Raw genomic sequence first — 21,555 nt, 5'->3', positions numbered from 1 at the left:
TGAACTTTATTCCTCCCTTTGTACCATTCATCATGTGTGACCCTGTTCCTGCTTCAGCCATATGCGCCCCATAGGATTCTCCTAAGCCACCAGATTCTTTCCACAAGCCTCTAGAACTAAACTTGGATTTTTTAAGCACTTTCAGGGAATCCTCCTTCTCCTCCACCACCACCACCACCACCCACCCCAAAAAATAAATAAATAAGTAACTGGTGTCCACATCAGTAAAATGAAGCTCGGCTTTTCAGCATCCAGCTAACACGATCGTCTCCGCCCCGGTGCAACCTGGACTTAACTTACCGTGTTCCCTTTGTTTGACAGGACTTGCTGGTTCTGGAGGAACAAGAGGTGAGTGTTTTGGAGCGTTCTGGGGCGCTGCCCTGCTCTGCCCGCGGGCACCCCCCTGTGCTCAGACCTGCCCACTGGGCACAGAGTCTGTCTCCGCCTCTGGCAACTTCTGCTGCGGTGTCTGGTTTCCATTCCCGCAGTGTATATTCCTCTTGTAAGCAGCTAACTGTGAAGGTAGAAAAACAATCAAGTTCCTGAAAGCTGCTTGGACAAATGCCAGTTCTCCCCTCAGGATCAGAGCCAGCAAGAGCTTTCGCCTTTCATTCATGTAGGGAAAGGGGGTCCGCAGAGGGCGGGCGCTCCTGACCTACAGAGCATCAGTCACGCTTGTCTGCATTTTGCTGGTGTTTCGAGTCCCCACTGCCCGGCCTTGAAAAAACTGGGGACTTGGGACTGGAGCAATGGCACAGCGGGGAGCGTGTTTGCCTTGCACGCGGCCAACCCGAGTTCGATTCCCAGCATCCCATATGGTCTCCCGAGCACCGCCAGGAGTAATTCCTGAGTGCAGAGCCAGGAGTAACCCCTGAGCATCGCCAGGTGTAACCAAAAAAAGCAAAAAAAAAAAAAGGGGGGGGGACTTCCTGAGTTATAACAGAAGTGAGGAGCTATCCAAACTTACCAACCCCAGGCTGCTAAGAAAATAATTCGGGCTTTTTGCCACCGCGCCTCTTGGTGAATGGCTGTGCATTCTGCTTGTTCAGGTCCAACCTGGAAAAAGCTGTCTCAGTGCTGTTTGACCACCCACCATTCCTGTTGATGCTTCTTTGAAGTATCCCCCCGCCCAGGGATGGAGCGATAGTACCTTGGGTCTTGCATGCCGCCAACCCAGGTTTGATTCCCGGCATCTCGTATGGTCCCCTCCTGAACCTGCCAGGAGTGATTCCTAAGTGCAGAGCCAGGAGTGACCCCTGAACATCACTGGGCATGGCCCCAAAAACAATATCTCCCCAGGAAGCGGAGAGATTCAGTAGGTAGGGCACTTGCCTTGCACGCAGACAATCCAGGTTCAATCCCCAGCACCCCACTGGGTCCCCTGAGCCTTGTCAGGAGTGACCCTGGTGCAAAGCCAGGAGTAAGTCCTGAGTACCGCCAGATGTGATTCTAAAACCTAGCCAGTGTAGCCCCAAACCGAAAACTAAAATAAAGTGTTTCCTGGGGCCAGAGAGATACTACAGCAAGTAAGGCACTGGCTTGCATGGGCCAACCCCAGTTCTTTTTTTTTTTCCCCCCAACTTGATTTTATTTTAATAAAGTAGTTCTCAGTAATTTACCATATTCAGTATTCCAACACCAATTCCACCACCTGCCTTTAGTTCCCCTCCCCACCACCCAAGCCTGTCATGTGGAGTATAAAAACTCCTGTAGTGCTTTTTTGGCCCCCGCTCCAGGCATTCGGAGATTCTGGATAGGGTGATACAGCTTGTGACTCCCCTGCGAGATTTATTTGTCAGCCTCTGGATCATGGCCGTGAATGAGTTTAAACGGCACGGGAGGTGGTGTGTGGGCGTGGCCACCAGGCTCCGGGTGACTGGGATGTGGGTGGAGGCCACCCATTCCGGACTCCGGAGAAGCCTGGTGGGAGGTCACAAAAGCCGCATAGCTGGGGGTTTTCAGCGGATTCATTCCCATGCGTGAGGGGCTTGACTCGAGCCTGTGACGATCAGCCGTGAGTGCGGTGGCGATTGGGTCCTGGAGGTTTTTGGCTGCCCATCCCCCGTCCCATCCCCCGTCCCATCCCCCATCCCATCCCCCATCCCAACCCCAGTTCTAACCCCGGCATCACATATGGTCCTCTGAGCACCTGAGCAAAGAGCCAGGAGTGAGCCCTGAGCACTGCCCGCTGTGACTCCAAAACATTTGACTTCACACCCCATTTTCAAAAAAAAAAAAAAAATCAGTTAATCCCCCCTGGAAATCTCTTTAGCGCCACTCCCCTGCAGGGGGCCAGTGTCCCCTTTGGGGGATGGTTTCATCCACTTTGGGAAACGCTGCCAAGACCCCTGGATCTGGAGTCGAGTCCTCTCAGATCCAGCTCTCCTGATGCTTGACGTTCTTCCTTGACCCCTGACCTCTGACCTCTGACCCAGCAGCAGCCAAGGCTTCATTTACCTGTGCTCCCTCTCTATCCTCAGTTCCCCGAAGAATCACCAGCTGGTGTTGGATCAGTCTTGGCAAGTGTGATTCTCTGCCATCCTCGGATTATTTTGTTATAATTACTTTGGGCATACCCCTCCCTCCCGAAAAGAGCAGAGAGAATAATATAGCAAAGGCTCATAAGCCCTCTCGCTTAAGGAAATAGAACACAACAGGGGCTGGAGAGATAGCACAGCGGGTAGGGTGTTTGCCTTGCACGCGGCCGACCCGGGTTCAAATCCCAGCATCCCATATGGTCCCCTGAGCACGGCCAGGGGTAATTCCTGAGTGCAGAGCCAGGAGTAACCCCTGAGCATCACTGGGTGTGACCCAAAAAAGCAAAAAAAAAAAAAAAAAAAAAGAAAATAGAACACAACAGGGGCTGGAGCGATATAGCACAGCGGGTAGGGCTTTTGCCTTGCATGCGGCCGACCCGGGTTTGTTTCCCAGCATCCCATATGGTCCCCTGAGCACTGCCAGGAGTGATTCCTGAGTGCTGGGTGTGACCCAAAAAAAAGCAAAAAAAAAAAAAAAAGAAAATAGAACACAACAATGAAACGTGACCATTCAGGTTGTGTAAAGAACTACCCCCGCACGTGAGGGATATGTGTTCGCGGGCTCTCAGGGTGGCTCTCTCTCACCGCCCACGTTGAGTGCTCTCGAGCCGCTGTGTATGGACAGGATCGGGACGGCTGTAGGCGATAGGCAGGTGGAGGAAGAACGAGGACCAGGCTGGTTGCTGATTAGTTCCCGTGTATTCAATCACTCGTTTCTCTCACACTCTTCTTTCCTAGATCCTCATCCCTCGATCCCCACGCCCCAGACTCTCCCTGCCCCTCTTGGATTCTGACCCTCTCAGCTGCGCTCACGAACCCTATTTATATCTCTCCTGATGGCCTTCCTGATGGCCCATGGGCAAACAAACCCGGGTCGGCCGCATGCAAGGCAAAAGCCCTACCCGATCTCCACCTTGCCTGGTTCCACCTGGTCGCATGCAAGGCAAAAGCCCTACCCGATCTCCACCTTGCCTGGTTCCACCTGGTCTGGAATCAAGAACAACATAAGGAAGCCCTTCCTGATGGCCCATGGGCAAAATACCACTTACGGTGTTTTTCTCCTTTAGTTATTTTTGTATGGACACAGTCAGAGGTACACTGAGGTTTGCAGGGCAGCTCTCCTGGCAACATCTTGCCACAGACTCAGACTACAGCACTTAGGCCAGATTAATCATTCCTCACCCTAGCAGGGTCCGCATCGAGTTATTACTGTTTGGATCATGACAGCATCTGTCCATGACCAAGCTCTTAACTTATAGTTAAGCATTAGGCACTTTGGTCAGGCCCATCTCGATGCCAGGGTAGCACACAACTCACCGCTTGCCCTGGGTCCATCGCGTCCCTCTTCGGAACCCTGCTTTTGGGGTGCTAGGAAGTAAGGGCACCTGAGGCTTAGGTCGAGAGAACAGATGCCCAGTAGGAAAATATCATAATTTCCTAGATATCCTAATTTCATAATATCATAATTCCTAAAATATCATAATTTTCTAAAATATCATAATTGCCCAGTAGGAAAATATCATGTAGAGTCAAATGACTCCCAGGTTACAAAAGCATAGCATTTGCTACAGTCTTCCTGTGTCCACACAAAAAGGATACAGGAATGTACTCTGTATATACTGAATATACTATACAAAGGACTTAAGGAGAAGAGAGAAATGATATTTACAAGTCAACCAAGCACAAAGAGAAAAGTTACAAATAAGCACAGCGGAAAGGGAGCACTGTGGTGAGAGTAACCCAATAAACCGGAACTACCTGAGGCTATGTTATCCTACAGAGTTGCGCCACCATGGCCAGCCTCCCTCCCTGTCTTCCCGGCTAGACCCCGTGGTCTGGCGTTTGGTGTTTCGCGTTAACGCCGTGTCCCATCAACCCAGAGGACCGGCAGACAGACGTTTCAGCGAGGTCCTTCCTGAGTGTCCTTCCCTCCCCACATCTGGCGTGTGAGTCCTGGGGGTTAAATGTCTTAGAAAATGGAACAAAGGACTTCTTAGAACAAATTGCCGCAGCTCTCACTCCTGGTGTGAGCCACCACTCCAGACAGCGAGCTGAGAGCACATTGCCTTAGGCTCTGAGCTCAGTGCTCTTCTTCGCCTGCGGGGCTGCAGCTGTTCAGAGCTGGTGTCAGTCCCTCGAGTCCCCAGGGCCGTTTATTGGGAGCAGGATTTAGCCGTGACCTCCCAGTCCACTGTGGCCTGCAGCACTGTTAGTCTTGATTTTTTTATTTTTCGCTTTTTGGGTCACACCCGGCGATGCACAGGGGTTACTCCTGGCTCTGCACTCAGGAATTACTCCTGGCGGTGCTCAGGGGACCATAGGGGATGCTGGGAATCGCACCCGGGTCGGCCGCGTGCAAGGCAAACGCCCTCCCCGCTGTGCTCTCGCTCCAGCCCCAGCACTGTTAGTCTTGAAATCGAATTGAGCTCCCGCTGGTACAAATGTCGAAGCCCATTTTGGTGTGTTCTGGGCAAGCCCCAAAATCCTGCACGATGGTCACTGCTGAGACTGGGACCGAGGGAAGGAGCGACTCTACCCGCTGCCACTCCGCCACTTAACCTACGGCGAGTCTCAGAACTGCATTTGCCGCGGTGAGAGAGAGATCTAACGCTCGCGTTGTCTTGCTGGCAGGGCTCCGTGAACTTCAAGTTTGGGGTGCTTTTTGCCAAAGACGGGCAGCTCACCGACGATGAGATGTTCAGCAATGGTGAGTGTGGGGGTCCGCCCCCCCAGGCCCCGCCTCTGCATGATCCAAACCCCTCCCGCCTTCCAGCAATCCACGCCAAACTGCCCCAGGGTGGGGAGGGGCCTTGACCCAAAGAACCGGCTGGTCTGCCTGTGAAATCTCGGGTGAGTTGGGGTGCCCGTCAGCAGGGCCACTGTCACCTGCTCCACGCATCGTGGCTCACCGTGATGGTGACCGTTTCAGCCGCTGGCAGCCAGAGGTGCCATCCAGTGAGGAGTCTCTGGGGCTCGGGCCCCGGGCCCCGCAGTGGGCAGGCTCCTCTGTGCTCCGTGTGACCCGGAGAATCGGGAAGGGGCCCCCTTTTCCCGGGAAGACCCTCTCTTTCCTGAGGAGCAAGAATGAGGGGCTGGAGCGATAGCACAGCGGGGAGGGCGTTTGCCTTGCACGCGGCAGACCCGGGTTCAATTCCCAACATCCCATATGGTCCCCTGAGCACCGTCAGGAGTAATTCCTGAGTGCAGAGCCAGGAGTGACCCCTGAGCACTGCTGGGTGTGACCCAAAAAGCAAAGGAGCAAGAATGATGCTTGCATTTTGCCTAAGGCGTCCCGGCTGGCAGCTCTGGCCAGGGGGTAGCCGGAGCTTCTGACTGCAGCTTTGCTTTTCTTGGGATACCCCGGCCAGGGCCCTGCGACGGACAGGGCACGGCTCCGTCAGAGGGCCCACCTCGAAGCCCCCGGAACTCACCCTGGCAGGCCAGATTGGCGCCCCCCGCCCCTCTGTTCATCCCTCCTTTCTTCCTACAGAAATCGGAAGTGACGCTTTCCAAAAGTTCTTACATCTCCTGGGTGACACAATCACCCTAAAGGGCTGGACAGGCTACCGCGGCGGTCTGGACACCAAAAGTAAGCTGGCCTCTTGTCTCGCCCGGGGGGCTGCTCTGGATTCTCTACCCAGGAGGCACGGAGAGAAGAGGGCCGAGAGGTCTGAGTCACAGTGCCCACCCACCGGCCCCCCAGTGCTCCCAGGCCGGGCGGGGGCCTCCCCGTGGGGCCCCCTCTGTGTGCCGGCACCCCACGAGACTCGGGGCAGTCCTAATCCAGTGGGTAGTTCGGACAGGAAACGCGTCATCTCAGAGAGTCGGGTGCCGGCTCCTTAGAGGGCCAAGGAAGGGGTGCAGCGTGGGGGTTGGGCTTCTGCCTAAAATGGATCAAATCTGGAACATCATTCCCCCACTCAGGAAGGGGGAGGGAGGGAACGATGCTTTCCCGGCAGAGAGCACTGGGGAAGTCCCCGGGGCCGGGAAGAGGGTGATGCACCCTGAGACGAGAATGCCTGACACTGGGGGGAGAGGGGTACGGACGATGTGGCCCCTGGGGACGGGGCGGGGCCCGGGGGCGTGCAAGGTCATGGTCGGGATTTGAAACTTGCTCTCAGTGGAGTTGGATGGCATTAAGGATTTCAGGGGGAGGCGAGGGGCTCCGGTCTGTGCCCTGGCAGGACTCGGGGACTACTGAGAAGCCCTGATAGAAGCCGGGTGGCCGCACGGCAGCCCAGCGGCGCTGGGGAGGTGGAGAGGGCGACCCCAGAGCCCTTCTCGAGGTAGTCCGGGCAGGCGCTCTCAGGGCTGAGGGAACACAGGGGGCAGCGGGGACGGAGGTGGGTGCCCACGGGGAGGGGACGTGTAAGGAGTAATTTTATTATTATTATTATTGTTATTATTATTATTATTATTTATGCATCTGTCATCCCGTTGCTCATCGATTTGTTCGAGCGGGCACCAGTAACGTCTCTCATTGATAGACTTATTGTTACTGTTTTGGGCATATCCAATACGCACGGGTAGCTTGCCAGCGATAGCACAGCGGTTGGGCGTTCGCCTTTCATGAGGCCGACCCGAGTTCGATTCCTCCGCCCCTCTCGGAGAGCCCGGCAAGCTATCGAGAGTATCGAGCTCGCGCAGCAGAGCATAGCAAGCTACCCGTGCGTATTGGATATGTCAAAACACAGTAACAATAAGTCTCTCAATGAGAGACGTTACTGGTGCCCGCTCGAACAATCGATGAGCAACGGGATGACAGTGACAGTGACAGTGGTGATGATGATGATGATGATGATGATGATGATCGTGATGATGATGATGATGATAATGATGATGATGATGATGATGTAAGGAGAAGCGGGTGGGGGTGACCAGGCAGACAGGGTCGTGTGCCCAGACTAGATTTGCATCTGTTCCGTCTGGCATCTGTGTCGCGTGTCGGGTCTCTCCTGTACTTTTGTCTCTTCCTTGCTTGTCACAGGTGTCTCTTGACCTGAGTCAGGCGGGAGCTGGGGCTCCGGGTCCCGGGCCCTGGGCGTGAGCGCCTCCTCTCTCCCCCAGCACCCTGCATGCGCCTCGTTATTTCGTATTCCAGGGTGTGGAAGCCAAAACCCCCTACTCCAGAGTGGCCTGAGCTGTGGGGACAGAGGTCTCGGGGCCCTGACACACCCCAGCAGGTGCCGCGTGAGAGCTCTGGGCCCGGGAGGCCTGGGGTTCCTTGTCCCCAGCGCCACCCCAGCCCCTGACAGAATGGCTCCGGGATGTCCGGACCCACTGCCCCATCAGCCCGGGGACTGAGCGTTCCCATCCTCACTTTGTGCACTGGTGAAGGGACGAGTGTTTGATGATTGTATGGCCGAAGCTCAAACATGAAAGCTTTGTACGTGTATCTCACGGTGAATCAATAAAAAGGAGGGATAATAATAATAAAATAATAAAATTAACATTCTGAATGGGCTGGAGCAATAGCACAGCGGGTAGGGTGTTTGCCTTGTACACGGCTGACCTGGGTTTGATTCCTCCGCCCCTCTCGGAGAGCCCGGCAACCTACCAAGAGTATCTTGCCTGCACAGCAGAGCCTGGCAAGCTCCCCATGGCATATTCGATATGCCAGAAACAGTAACAACAAGTCTCACAATGGAGACGTTACTGGTGCCCGCTCGAGCAAATTGATGAGCCACGGAGTGACAGTGACAGTGACAGTGAACATTCTGAATAAAAAAATAGTAATGTGGAGTTCATGCCCACTTCAGTCAGCTTAATCAATGGCTGAATAAATAGCAGTACTCCTACATTAGAAAAATAATAAAATAAAATAAAATTCAGGAACTGGGAGGCTGGAGGAACAGTACTGTGGTGTCGGAGCGCCCTTGCCCTGCATGTGGCCGACCTCTGTACCATCCCCAGCACCAAAGATGCCACCCAAACCCCCGCCAGGAGTGATCCTTGAGCACAGAGCCAGGAGTCAACCCTGAGCACTGCTGGGAGTGACCCAGAAATAAAACAAAATTTAGAAACCAAGACTCAGAGGAAAGGACAATACTATGTCAAAAGCTGATGAGAGGGGGCCGGAGCGATAGTACAGCGGGGAGGATGCTTGCCTTGCATGCGGCAGACCCGGGTTCGATCCCCGACATCCCATGTGGTCCCACAAGCACCACAGGAGTAATTCCTGGCTCTTCGGAGTAGCCCCTGAGCATCACTGGGTGTGACACCCCCCAAAAGAAATTTAAACTGGGATTCTCGTCTGCCTCGTTTCCAAGAGAGTTTTGGGGGTACACACTCCCGTTGGTGTTCGGGAAGTTTCCTGTATGTGCTCCTGTATGTCTATTCCGTGTGACCGGCAGCAACTAGAAGCCAAAGAATCGCACGTTCTCTTCGGTTCTTGTCCAACTTCCCGTCACCCCTCCTCTCCGAGGCAGGGCAGGAGTCGGCCACACAGTGTGCCCGGAGGGTGGGCGACGGCTCTCTCTGCGGCCAGGCCCCCCTCAGTTGGAGTGTGATCCCCTTGGTCGGATGTTCCAGAACAGTCTTCCGGAAGTGCGCGGGCAGCTCACCCCTGGCCGGCCCGGTCCCCGCCCACCATGCGTCTCTGTGTCCTCCAGATGCCACCACAGGGACCCACTCAGTTTACACCGTGTTCCAGGGCCACGAGATCATGTTCCACGTCTCCACCATGTTGCCATACTCCAAAGAGAACAAACAGCAGGTACGTGAGCGGCCCTGCCCCGGGACGGGGCCTGGGCGTGGAGACAGCGGCGGGCCGAGGGCTGGAGGCGCCAGACCCGTGTGCCCGCTCGGGCTCGGCCTTCCCCGCCGTGTGTGAACTTTCAGCCAGGCCCGGTGAAGTCACCTGCATGTTGGTGTCGAAAGAGACGGAGGCGCCCCTGTGCGCGTGTGGGGGGCGCAGGTGTGAGTGGGGGCCGGACTCCCCAGGCTGCCCCCCTAGCCGTGCCCCTTCCTTGGCCGAGCCCCTCGGAGTGTCTCGTGTCTTGTCAGAACGACACCGCCGGGTCCTGGAGGCAGCAGCTTGGGCACTGGGGGCTGAGGGGGACCAAGGGTCTCCCGGCCCCCACCTTGCTGGGGAGCTGCCCGAGATCAGCTGCCTCCGGGACGAGCAGCTCCGGGGGCGGCAGAGAGGCCTGCCCGGACCCCAGGGCCACGGCACGGATCCCTTCCTGGCCCCCTGACAGCACCTGTGCGGAGTCCCGGCACACAGGAAGCATCAGGACGCCGAGACGACCTGTGAGGGGAGCTCCAAGGTGTTTTTTTGAGCACCTAAAATTTTTTTTTCTTTTTTGGGTCACACCCGGTGATGCTCAGGGGTGACTCCTGGCTCTGCACTGAGGAATCATTCCTGGCAGTGCTCAGGGGACCCTACGGGATGCTGGGGATCGAACCCGGGTTGGCCGCGTGCAAGGCAAACGCCCTCCCCGCTGTGCTATCGCTCCAGCCCCGAGCACCTGGAATTCTTGTTTCAGGAAGACCCCTCGGCCGGAAAGGGCCCCGAGCTCGTCGTGGGCTCCAGCACGGGGCTGCGGTGGGGGCAGAGGGTGCTTTGGGGACACGGGGGCTCGGGAGCCCGTGTCTGTCTCGAGGGCCGCGGAACTCACTGGGATCAAAGCTTGTTCTGGCTCTGGGAGCGGAACTCCAGGGACGGGCAGCTGCGGGGAGGGTGGGGGGCGCCGGCCAGGGAGAGGGCCCGGGGAGAGGCTCGGCCCGAGGTGCTAGGGGGCACTACGCAGCACCCAGGCCAGGAGCACCTCCCTGGAGCACTGCCACCGGCTCTTCCTCTCAGGAGCACCCACTTCTAGCTCCTCGGGGCTGGGTAGAGAAGGAGCTGGTGCCACCTTCCTGCTTCTCCTGCCCCCACATCAGCCTGGTGAGACCCGCCACGGGCCGCCCACTCGGCTCTCTCACAAGGCCGTCCCCACTGGCCACTCTAGGACTTGTGTTGGGGTCGCACCCAGCAGTGCTAGGGACTTAGTAAGGGTCTGAACTTGGGGGTCACTGGGGAGCCAGAGACCCAGCCCAGGTGTGCCACAGGCAGGGCAAGCCCCCCGCCAGCCAGGCCTCTCCCAGCCCAGGTTTCTCTCGTCCTGGGGGCTGCCTTTTGGTTCTGTGCAGTGTCCCTGGACGCACACGTTTGACACATGGACACCATCCATCTTATCTGGAGGCTTTTTGTTGGTTGTGTCTTGAGTGTCACAGGCAAAAAAATAATCGCCCCAAGTAGCTCTTTTCTTTCCAGCGGAGTTGAAGTGAAATGTTAGAACCTCTCAGATCCGCCATTCCCACTGGGAACAGTGTGTCACTCAGGGCCCCGTTCCCCAGACGTCCACCACATAGAACAGGAGTGGACACGCACAGGGAGCCGTGGAGTACTGAGACCCCCGTTTCACCGGCAGGCACAGCTCAGGGGGACCCTCAAGGAGCACAGCCGTTGGGGCTGGAGTGATAGCACAGCGGGTAGGGCATTTGCCTTGCACGCAGCCGACCCGGGTTCAAATCCCAGCATCCATATGATTCCCTGAGCACCACCAGGGGTGATTCCTGAGTGCATGAGCCAGGAGTGACCCCTGTGCATCGCCAGGTGTGACCCAAAAAGCAAAAAAAAAAAAAAAAAGGAGCACAGCCGTGTTCACTCATTTCCAGGGTATCTGCGGCTGCTTTCTGCCAGCCCGCAGAGCCGCGTGGTTGCCGAGATGAGATGGGCCACACAGCCTGAACTAGCTGTGCGGGCCATTTGGGAGGGGTGGGGTGTGCTAAGCGCAGATATAGGACAATTTTTGTTGGGGGGGGGCAAGGACCCCTGGATTCAGATTAGGGAGGACATTGTGATCGGCCAGAATGTGCTTGGGAACGAGCTAAGGATTTATGAGCATTGCTCAAGGGGGTGGGGCAGGAGGCGTTTGCTTTACCTATGACCAACCCCAGTTCCATCACCAGCAGCACACAAGGTCTCCCTGAGTCCTGCCAAGGGTCACGCCTTGAGCACAGGGCCAGGACTAGGCCCCGAGCACTGCCAGGGGAGGCCCAAAAACCAAAATAAAATATGGGCCCAGGTGTACCTGTTTGGGGCTGGGGAGAACACAGCAGGTAACGCTCTTGCCTTGCGTGCAGCCAACCTCGTTCAGATCCCTGGTACCCTGCATGGTCCCTCGAGCCCCGCCAGGAGTGATCCCCGAGTGCAGGGCCAGGGACCAGCCCCGAGCACCGTAGGGTGGAGCCCACAAGCCAGAAAAGAAAGCCCGGGGTCCCTGTTGGCACCTGTTTGAACCCCGCCCCAGGGGGCTGTGATGCAGTGACCCTTGTCCCCTTGCCCGAGGTCCTCCTGGCCAGGAGGGGAGGAGGCGTCCTTGCAGGGTGGAGAGAGGCGCTGAGGCCAGCCTGGGAGAGGAGGGGCCCCGGGTGCCTGTGCGGGGCCATGGGGGTGGGGGGTGCTCACGCTGTGACTTGCCGGCCGGGGACCCTCTCAGAGACGAGCTCTGTGCTTCCGTGCAGGTGGAAAGGAAGCGGCACATTGGGAACGACATCGTGACCATCGTGTTCCAGGAGGGGCCGGAGCCTTCCCCCGCCTTCAAGCCTTCCATGATCCGCTCCCACTTCACACGTATCCTGGGCCCGTGGGGACCCCGCCCAGCTCAGCCCACCCTCATTCACTCCCGCCCTAAAAGGAACCTCAACACGACCAGTGGCCCACAGTTTGTCACGGGCTTGGCTTACGCTCTGGATTCCTAGACACCCCCCCCACACCCCCCAACCCCCGCCGCCGCTGTGGTTCCTCTTTCCCTAAGAGCCAGGAGTAACCCCTGAACATCGCTGGGTGTGGCCCCAAATCAACCGCCCCCCCAAATGCTTGCATTGTATGAGACTGACCCTGATTCAGAATCTAGCACCACTGTGGTCCCCTAAGCATGGTCAGGAGTCACTTCCGAGCGCAGAGCCAGGACACCCCCCCCCCCCGCGCCGCCCCCCGACACTGCAGAGTGTGACAGGGATGGTGGCTTGGGGACAGGCGTACGCCCCAGTCCTTTCCTCTGGGTCCTGAGCCCTAGGCTTTGCTGCCACACTCCCATCACTTGGAAACTGAGAAATAATAAACCCTCTGTCTGCGCCAGCCGCTGATTGGCCCGGAGTTCTGCAGAGTCCCGGTCAAGGCCTCCGGCACGCGCAGTCCTGCTCCGCTGGACGGAGGGGACCTGAGCGACAGTCGCCCTGTCACTCTGGGTCACAGGCCACGGCAGTGACCGTGGGAGTCGTTCTGTGGGTCTTGCCTTAGCGGGAGAAGGACCCTGCCCGGCATCAGGTCTCTCTCCTGAGCTCCGAGAGACAGACGATTTAGCTCACTGCCTCGGGAACTGTCTCCCCATGCTGGCTGATTCCTTGCCGCTGCATGCGCGCGGTGTGTGAGGGGATGTCAGAGATGGCCACGTTACTTCCAGAGGCGGGGTGGGAGGGGCCTGGGCCTGTGCTTGCATGATGAGGCTTCTGCTCAGGAACGCCTGCTCCATCCCCGCACGTAAGACTCCTGCCGCCCCTTCCTCCCTCATTCTTTTTTTCATTATTGAATCACCGTGAGATACAGCTACAGGCTTTCATGTTTGAGTTTCAGTCATAGGATGATGGAACCCCCATCCCTCCACCAGTGCACATTCCCCACCACCAATGTCCCCAGTATCCCCCCCTTTCCCACCCTCCCCCTGCCTCCATGGCAGACAGTTTCCCTCATACTCTCTACTCTTGGGCATAATGGTTTGCAATACAGACACTGAGAGGCCGTCACATTTGGTCCTTTATCTACTCTCAGCACACAGCTCCCATCCCAAACGATCCCTCCAACCGTCATTGACTCAGTGATCCCTTCTCTGTCCCAGCTGCCTTCTACCCCGCTCATGAGGCAGGCTTCCAGCTATGGGGCAATATTCCTGGCCCTGTGTCTACTGTCCTAGGGTGTCAGTCTCACGTTATGTTATTTTATATTTCACAAATGAGTTCCTGCCTCGTTCTTGTAGGACAGGCAGAATGCAGGAGGGAAGTGTGTGTTGGGGGGGGCATTTGTTTTGTCCCCCCCCCCAGTGATTGAGAAGTCATTATGATTCTGAGGATTTCTGGTTTGGTTTTTGTTTTTGTTTGGGGCTACATCTGCGATGCCTGGGGGTGACTCCTAGCTCTGCATTCAGGAATCACTCCTGGCAGTACTCAGGGGACTATGTGGGGCGCCTCGGATTGAACCCAGGTCAGCCGTGCGCAAGGCAGGCGCCCAACCCACTGCACGACTTCTCTGGGCCCCTCTGAGGATTTCTTTTTTTTTTCTTTTTGGGTCACACCCGGCAATGCACAGGGGTTACTCCTGGCTCTGCACTCAGGAATTACCCCTGGCGGTGCTCAGGGGACCATATGGGATGCTGGGAATCAAACCCGGGTCAGCCACGTACAAGGCAAACGCCCTCCCCGCTGTGCTATCGCTCCAGCCCCGAACATTTCTTATAGTCGTAAGTTTCGGGTTTGGGGCATGGCCCCTTTGGGGGCACTGACGGCACGTTAGGTGAGGAGCCAAGCTAGATGTGGGTAGCGGACTCAGACCCGGCAGGCCTGGCGGCAGGCGGAGCAGGCTCCTGCCGGAGGGTCCCCAGCTAGCCTGCTGGCGTGGGGGTTGCTGTGTCCCAACTGGACGGAGAGAGAAGGAAGCTGTACAGAGGAATCGTTTCATTGTTTTTCTTCCCAAAGTGGGTGAGATGGAATCCGACTCATTCCTGCTGGGGTCCTGTTTGTATTTCCCAGCCGGACAGTCGCCCCTCGGTGCTCTGAGCTCGGGGCTCCACGAGTGGCCTGGGCTGCCGGCTGTGAGCGGCTGGTCGTGGGTCGCTTTCCTTGACTGTCACTGCAGATATTTTTGCCTTAGTGAGGTACGATCAGCAAAATGACAATTACAGGTAAGTGATTTCCCCTCCGCTGCTCGTTTCCTTGTGCATTGGGCACCCATGTTATCAAGACTTTGGCATATCTTCTAGAACTTTCTAAAAGACCACCAATTCTTGGGACTGGAGCAATAGTCCAGCGGGTAGGGTGTTTGTCTTGCACGCAGGTGACCCAAGTTCAATCCCCGGCATCCCCTAGGGTCCCCCAAGCCTTGCCAGAGGTGATTCCTGAGTGTAGAGCCAGGAGCAACCCCTGGGCAGTGCTGGGTGAGACCAAAAAGGAAAAAAAAAAAAAGGACCACCAACTCTTGGAGCGAAAGTATGTCCCCAATAGTTACTTTCAGCAGCGGACACAAGGGTCAGGGATTAGTTTTGTTTTTTTTTTTTGTTTTTTTTTTTTTTTTGGTTTTTGGGTCACACCTGGCGATGCACAGGGGTTACTCCTGGCTCTTCACTCAGGAATCACCCCTGGCGGTGCTTAGGGGACCATATGGGATGCTGGGATTCGAACCCGGGTCGGTCACATGCAAGGCAAATGCCCTACCCGCTGTGCTATCGCTCCAGCCCCTCGGGGATTAGTTTGGAACTGTATTGTTCTTCACAAGGGGGACAGACGTGATCGGGTGGGTCTCCCCTCTGTCCTTGCTCATGTGTCCCCCCCACCAGCCCCCAGTCTCCAGCCTCCCACGGCCCAGCGGTAGCAGGATTGCAGAGAGCAGAAGCACTTAGCCATCCCCGCTGGGCCATCCCCACCAGGCCACGTGATAACCTCAGGGTTTTGCTAAAAAGGAATTTCCCTCCCAGAGCCTCGGGCCTAGTCGGTGGGGCGACCATGATGCCGCCTCTTTGGTAGAGTTAGAGTGGACGATTGGTGGGGGCCACGGCCGCAGCCCTGGCATGCCTGCCCCTGCGAGGGTGGCCTCAGCTGCGGAGGGACCAGAAAGTCTGAGCCTCTGCCCTCCACACTGGGGGGCTGCAGGGTGGCGAGGCTCTGGCAGCCCGGAGGGGGCATGAACCCCCTGACACATCATCGAGGCAGCTGCGCCCCCTTCAGAGCTGACCCGGGTGCCCTTGGACGAGAGGCCAGTAAGGGCCATCTTTTTTATTTTTTTATTTTTACTTTTTTTTGGGGTGGGGGTCACACCTGGCGATGCACAGGGGTTACTCCTGGCTCATGCACTCAGGAATTACTCCTGGCTCGGGGGACCATATGGGATGCCGGGGATCGAACCTGGGTCGGCTGCGTGCAAGGCAAACGCCCTCCCCGCTGTGCTATGGCCGCAGCCCCAGTAATGGCCGTCTTGTCCCCGCCTAGGCTGAAAATCTTCTCTGAAGAGAGCGTGCCCCTCTTCGGCCCGCCCTTGCCATCTCCGCCGGTGTTTACAGACCACCAGGAATTCAGGGACTTTTTGCTAGTGAAATGTAAGTTTCTGCTTCGGAAACGTCTTCGCTGTTCTCCATCGTCATCTCCCCTCCCGCCCACCCCCCCAGCTGCAGGAGCTCCAGGCGCTTCCCGTTCAGCTCCCTCCCAGGAACGCTGTGTTGTTTCCCTGTGGTGGGCCGGGGCTTCTCCTGTGAGCCCACCTACCCCTACCGCCCTGCCCGCCGGCCTTGAAGGGTGTCACCCTCTGGCTCTTCCCCGGGGCCTGGCCTTGACCTCTTGCCCTGCATTGCGCTGTGGCCCTTATGCGTCTCTGGTGGGTCGGGGTGCTTTTGTCAGAGACGGGGTATGGCGACATCCTGAGGGCTAAGGAGGTTTTGTTGGGGACGTGGGGGGTGTGGTGTGAGTGACAGCCGGGCCGCGCTCTCTGGTTTAGTTCCCTGTAATATCCAAAGGCCTGAACCCGACAGGAGCACCTCCCACCCCACCCTCCCCCTGCCCTCCCCAGAGCATCCCTTGGAAAAGTAAAGGCCTTCCCTGGTATGTCCTCGTACCTGCCTGGAGTCTGCGGGTCTGGCCCCGAGCACTGTCATTAGGAGCAGTCAGTTCTGCGGCCACTGCTGTGAGCTGGTGTGACCTCTTCCTTTCCTTGTGTCAAGGGCCAGAGCAGAGCTCACGGGCTCAGGTGCTAGGGAGGTTGTCAGTCTCAGTGGGGGCCGGAGAGATAGGGGTATGGCACTGCTTTGCATGTGGCAGGCTCAGGTTCAAGCCCTTCAGTGCCCATGTGGTCCCCTGAGCCCTATCAGGAGAGATCCCCGAGCACAGAGCCAGGAGTAAGCCCTGAGCACAGCCCGGTATGTCCCCCTACCCTGCCCCCCCAAAAAAAAATCCACATATCTTTAATCTTATTGAATAGCATTTTGGTGGTTTGCCCTATTGTTGGATGGATGGATGGATGGATGGATGGATGGATGGATGGATGGATGGATGGAAGGATGGATGGATGGATGGATGGATGGATGGAAGGATGGATGGATGGATGGATGGATGGATGGATGGATGGATGGATGGATGGATGGATGGATGGATGAGTGCATAGATGGATGAGTGGGAAGATGGATAGATGGATGTGTGGGTAGATGGATGCATGGGAGGATGTATGGGTAGATGGATGGGTGGTATGGATGGATAGATGGATGAACGGATGGATGGATGGGTGGATGGATGGATAGATGGATGAACGGATGGATGGATGGATGGATGGGTGGATGAATGGATGGATGGGTGGTATGAATGGATAGATGGATGGGTGGGTGGATGGATGGATGGATGGATGGGTGGTATGGATGGATAGATGGATGAATGGATGGATGAGTAGATGGACGGATGGGTGGATGGATGGGTGGATGGATGGATGGATGGATGGATGGATGGATGGTATGGATGGATGGATGGATGAATGGATGGATGGGTGGATGGATGGATGGATGGATGGATGGATGGATGGATGGATGGATGGATGGATGGATGGATGGATGGATGGATGGAAGGAAGAGTGAATGGGTGGATGGATGGATGGGAGGGTGGGTGGATGGGTGGATGACTAGATGAGTAGATGGATGAATGGTCTGGTGGGTGGATGGAGGAATGCGTGGCTGTGTGTACGCACAGGTGAGTGCATTGGGGATTGAGTGGGTAGGTGGGTAAATGGGGGGAATAACGGTTGGAACCATTCAAAGTCTTTAGTTGCTGGATAGACCCTGAGCGCAGGAGCTCGAGTGCGAGAGGCAGGGTGAGACAGCCACGCCCCTGCGCTGTGCGGTGAGCGTGCGCAGAGGAGTGAAGAGTTTTGCTCTTTCCTCCACGAGGGACGGGAGCGCAGCAGGACGCCGCTGTGGGGGCGGGGCACTTCCTGAGCAGGTCTCGGCCCAGGGGCCTGTTAGCGTCTGTCACTCACCTGGTAGCTGGATTCGTTTCAGTAATTAACGGTGAAAAAGCCACTCTGGAAACCCCCACCTTTGCCCAGAAGCGTCGACGGACGCTGGACATGCTGATCCGCTCTCTGCACCAGGACCTCATGCCGGACTTGCACAAGGTACCCTGGGCCCGGGGCCCGGCCTCAGGCCTCCTCGGGGGCAGGCTAGGGCAGCCGGAGTCACCCTGATTCTTGCTGTCACACTGTCCTGTGGTCACCCTGGCCACCCTCCCCTCCCTGTCGCCACGTGAGGTGACCGTCCATGGACAGGAAGGGGGGTGGCCTGCAGCCAAGGCCTGTGGAGGAGGGGTGAGGTGAGGAGAGTCAGTCAGGGGACCCGGGAGCACTGGAGAGGCCCTTGTGGAGTGAGTGGCCTTGGTGGCTCCCCGGGCCCCACAGCCGTGGGCAGGCAGAGGGGCTCGGGGCCAGCTCACCCCGTCCTGAGGCGCTGAAACAAGCGTCCTGGGGTCCCGGCCGCACTGTGTCCGCGGTGCACCCCAGGCTGCAGTCAGGCCTTGCCGAGGCCAGCGCCCGGCCCGGGGAAGCCCACGCGCACAGGGGTCCCTGGAGCCCCCGAGTCTGTGTGAGTGTCCCAGAGGTGACCTCAGCGTGGGCAGCGTCCCCGTGTGTACGGGGAAGGCCCCATCCGGGCGGGAGAGACGCCCCTGGGAGCCCACAGTCTGCATTCCCCAGTCCAGCAGAAGCAGCTTTGCGGGTCACTAGATGCGGCTCCGGCCGCCCGGGCCCAGGGGACGAGGGTGACCTCCCCTCAGCACTGACCGACCAGGCGTCCTCAGAACCCCGTCTCCTGCTGGGCCCCTCACTCCTCTCTGCCAGGGACGGCCCTGGGCCCCAGCCGCCTGGAGAGGCCCTTCCCCCGCTCACGGAGGCCAGCAGGGTCCACCCCACTCAGGGCTCTCAGAAGGCACCTCGGGCCAGCGTGACACGGCACCAGCAGGCAGGGACCTTGTAAGTCACATCCCCGAACCGGACAGAGCAGGAGTGCCCAGCGGAGACCTCCCAGTCAGATGCGTGTGCCCAGGGGCTGGAGCGATAGCACAGCGGGTAGGGTGTTTGCCTTGCACGCAGCCAACCCGGGTTTGATTCCCAGCATCCCATATGGTCCCCTGAGCACTGCCGGACGAGCAGTGCTGGCAGTGACCGGGGGGTGCAAAGCGCCCTGCCCACAGCCCCTCAGTTTATGCTCCTGACACACCCAGGTGACAGGTACCCGCCACCCAGAGACACCAGGACTCAGAAACACACTGACCCAGAGGGCCACAGCACTGCCCAACTCTAGGGGCTCCGGTTCACAGAAGATCCAGGGTCCCGGGGGGACGTCCCTCTGAGACTGCCCGCCTGGAGCCGTGAGATCGGGAACCCGGGTCGCAGTAGGAGGTGGGGGGCAGCTCAGGATGTCAAAGTCGGGGCTCCCCGCCCTGCCACCGGCACAGCCGGGCCTCCGAGGTGCTGGGCGAGCGGACTAGCGCAGACGTCCTTTGGGCAGGGGTCTGTGCCTTTGTCCCAAGAGAAGCCAGAGATGACGCGGGCCGCGCCCGGACCCCTCCCCTGTCTTCCGTCTCCAGAACATGCTGAACCGGCGGTCCTTCAGCGACGTCCTGCCCGAGTCCCCCAAGTCAGCACGGAAGAAGGAAGAGGCCCGCCAGGCAGAGTTCGTCAGAGTGGGCCAGGTGGGTTTGCGCGGGACCCTTCTCTTTTTTTTGGCGGTGGGGGGGCAGGTCACACCCGTCAATACTCAGGGGTTACTCCTGGCTCTGCAGTCAGGAATCACTCCCGGCAGTGCTCGGGGAGACCATATGGGATGGCGGGAATCGAACCTGGGTCAGCCGCATGCAAGGCAAACGCCCTCTTAGCCCCTGTGCTATCGCTCCAGCCCCTATGCTGGGACCTTTCTTGGGCAATAAATGTGAGTTCCTGGACGGGACGGCGGGAAGGTGCTGGCCTTGCGCAAGGCCAACCTGGCTTCGTCCCCAGCACTCCATACGGTCCCCTGAGCCCCGCCAGGAGGGAGCCCTGAGCCCCTCTGAGTGTGGCCCATCAAAAACCTAAACAAAACCAAAAAAGTCACGCGTCCCATCAGACGGGTGTGGACCCTCCTGTCAGAGCCCTGCCGGTGTCCTCAGGTCAGTGAGACCCCCACGGGGTTTGGAGGTTAGTGACCTCACGGGGGCATGGTGGGGGTGGTGGGCAGGTAGTTCTCTAACCTGTGAGAGGGGAAACTGCTGACCGGAAGAGGAGCTTCCCTGGACGGCCCCACTCTTGGGCGTGCACCCCACTCACAGCCTGCTGGGATGTTTCTGAGGCGGGGACCCCCCACAGAGGCCGTCACGAGCACGCGCCTGCGGGGTGGAGGGTGGCCAGAGCTTCGGTCCTCACCTTCCCGAGTCAGCAGGGGCGGAAGCCGACCCTCAGCCCGAGTGACTCCCGCCCGTCACAGTCAAAGAGCGGGAGCGACAGTTCTCTCGCTGTTCCTTGCCGGCGCCCTTGAGCGAGGCCCCTCTTCTCTCAGGCGCTGAAGCTGAAGTCCATCGTCAGAGGGGACGCCCCGTCGAACCTGGCCGCCTCCGGCGTCTGCAAGAGAGAGGTGAGTGGGCGAGAGTTGCCCACGTCCTCGGGCCGTGTGGCGGGAGGGAGGGCTGTGGACTGGGGTGTCCTCCGGGGAACCCGAGCACCCCGATACCCGCCCCAGCCAGGCCCTGCCCGCCAGCCCTGGCGCCCAACCCGGGCTCTCGCGCGTGCCCCCGATGTGGACGGGGCAGTCTGTCCAGCGCGGGCCCTGGGCTGGACGCGTCTCGCCAGAGCCCAGTGGAGCCCGGGCCTTTGGTGCAGGGGCCGCCCCCCCGCCAAGCGCCTCTGCAGAGTTAGGACCCTGGGCCGCTTGTGTGGCCCGGGCCGGGTCATTCTCCAACCAGCAGCCAGAGTCTGGACCTGCATGTAAACTAACGCCGACGGCCCCGTTGGCGTGAACTGCTGTGAGTTCTCCAGAAACAGGGCCCAGCTGCTCCAGCTTCCGACTGGCAGAGCGATTGCCTAGAAAACACCCCCTGTGCTTTGATCCACCCGAGGGACTTGGCTACCCTAGAGAAAGGAGTCGGGGGGCCAGAAACGGGGGCACTCGCTCTCCTCCTCTTGCACCCGTATTTAAAAGGGGATGTTGGGGGCTGGAGTGATAGCACAGTGGGAGGGCATTTGCCTGGCACGCGGCCGACCCGGGTTCGAATCCCAGCATCCCATATGGTCCCCCGAGCACCGCCAGGAGTCATTTCTGAGTGCATGAGCCAGGAGGGACCCCTGTGCATTGCCGAGTGTGACCCAAAAAGAAAAAATAAATAAATAAATAAATAAAAGGTGATGTTAAGGAAGGTAACTGGGTGTTCGTAGATGTGGCTTCCGAGGTAGAGCGCCCACCCACCTTGCATGCGCTTGGCCCTGGGTTTCATCCCTGGCACTATATGATCCCCCACCCCAGACTCCTGGGGTTGCCCTGGTGACCCCCCCACGCCCCCGGAAGAAGCCCTTCCAAGGAAAGAGAAGGGCGGAGAAATGGACGCCTGATGGGGAGATGTGACACTGTGACCCACAGGAATAACAGTATCCACATGGGGCGGGGGCACAGCAGGCGACCGGGCAGCCCGCCTGGCGTGGGGTGTGGCGGGGGCCGCCCCGGGGGGCACTCACTTCCCGACGCCCCGTTGCCTTGCAGCCTTGGGAGCC

The 21,555-nt window shown here is 58.3% G+C and overlaps 1 protein-coding gene across 5 annotated transcripts in view; it reads left to right on the top strand.

Moving 5' to 3' along the window:
• GARNL3 (GTPase activating Rap/RanGAP domain like 3) overlaps positions 1 to 21,555 on the top strand; it is a 146,381-nt gene that overhangs the window by 100,809 nt on the left and 24,017 nt on the right. For all 5 annotated transcript variants that reach the window (XM_055140411.1, XM_055140406.1, XM_055140417.1 and 2 more), the window contains 11 exons: positions 322 to 348; positions 5,169 to 5,244; positions 6,028 to 6,126; positions 9,149 to 9,252; positions 12,048 to 12,156; positions 14,434 to 14,479; positions 15,780 to 15,886; positions 17,825 to 17,940; positions 19,407 to 19,511; positions 20,351 to 20,425; positions 21,545 to 21,555. The exon at positions 21,545 to 21,555 is cut by the window's right edge and continues 101 nt beyond it. In XM_055140411.1, the coding sequence (XP_054996386.1) occupies positions 322 to 348; positions 5,169 to 5,244; positions 6,028 to 6,126; positions 9,149 to 9,252; positions 12,048 to 12,156; positions 14,434 to 14,479; positions 15,780 to 15,886; positions 17,825 to 17,940; positions 19,407 to 19,511; positions 20,351 to 20,425; positions 21,545 to 21,555 (875 nt within the window). The remainder of the gene's footprint in view (positions 1 to 321; positions 349 to 5,168; positions 5,245 to 6,027; positions 6,127 to 9,148; positions 9,253 to 12,047; positions 12,157 to 14,433; positions 14,480 to 15,779; positions 15,887 to 17,824; positions 17,941 to 19,406; positions 19,512 to 20,350; positions 20,426 to 21,544) is intronic.

The sequence above is a fragment of the Sorex araneus genome, chromosome 1 (assembly GCF_027595985.1).
Source record: "Sorex araneus isolate mSorAra2 chromosome 1, mSorAra2.pri, whole genome shotgun sequence".
Lineage (NCBI taxonomy): Eukaryota > Metazoa > Chordata > Mammalia > Eulipotyphla > Soricidae > Sorex > Sorex araneus.
The sequence above is the reverse complement of the archived record's forward strand: the minus strand, read 5'-3'. Positions and strand labels throughout refer to the sequence as shown.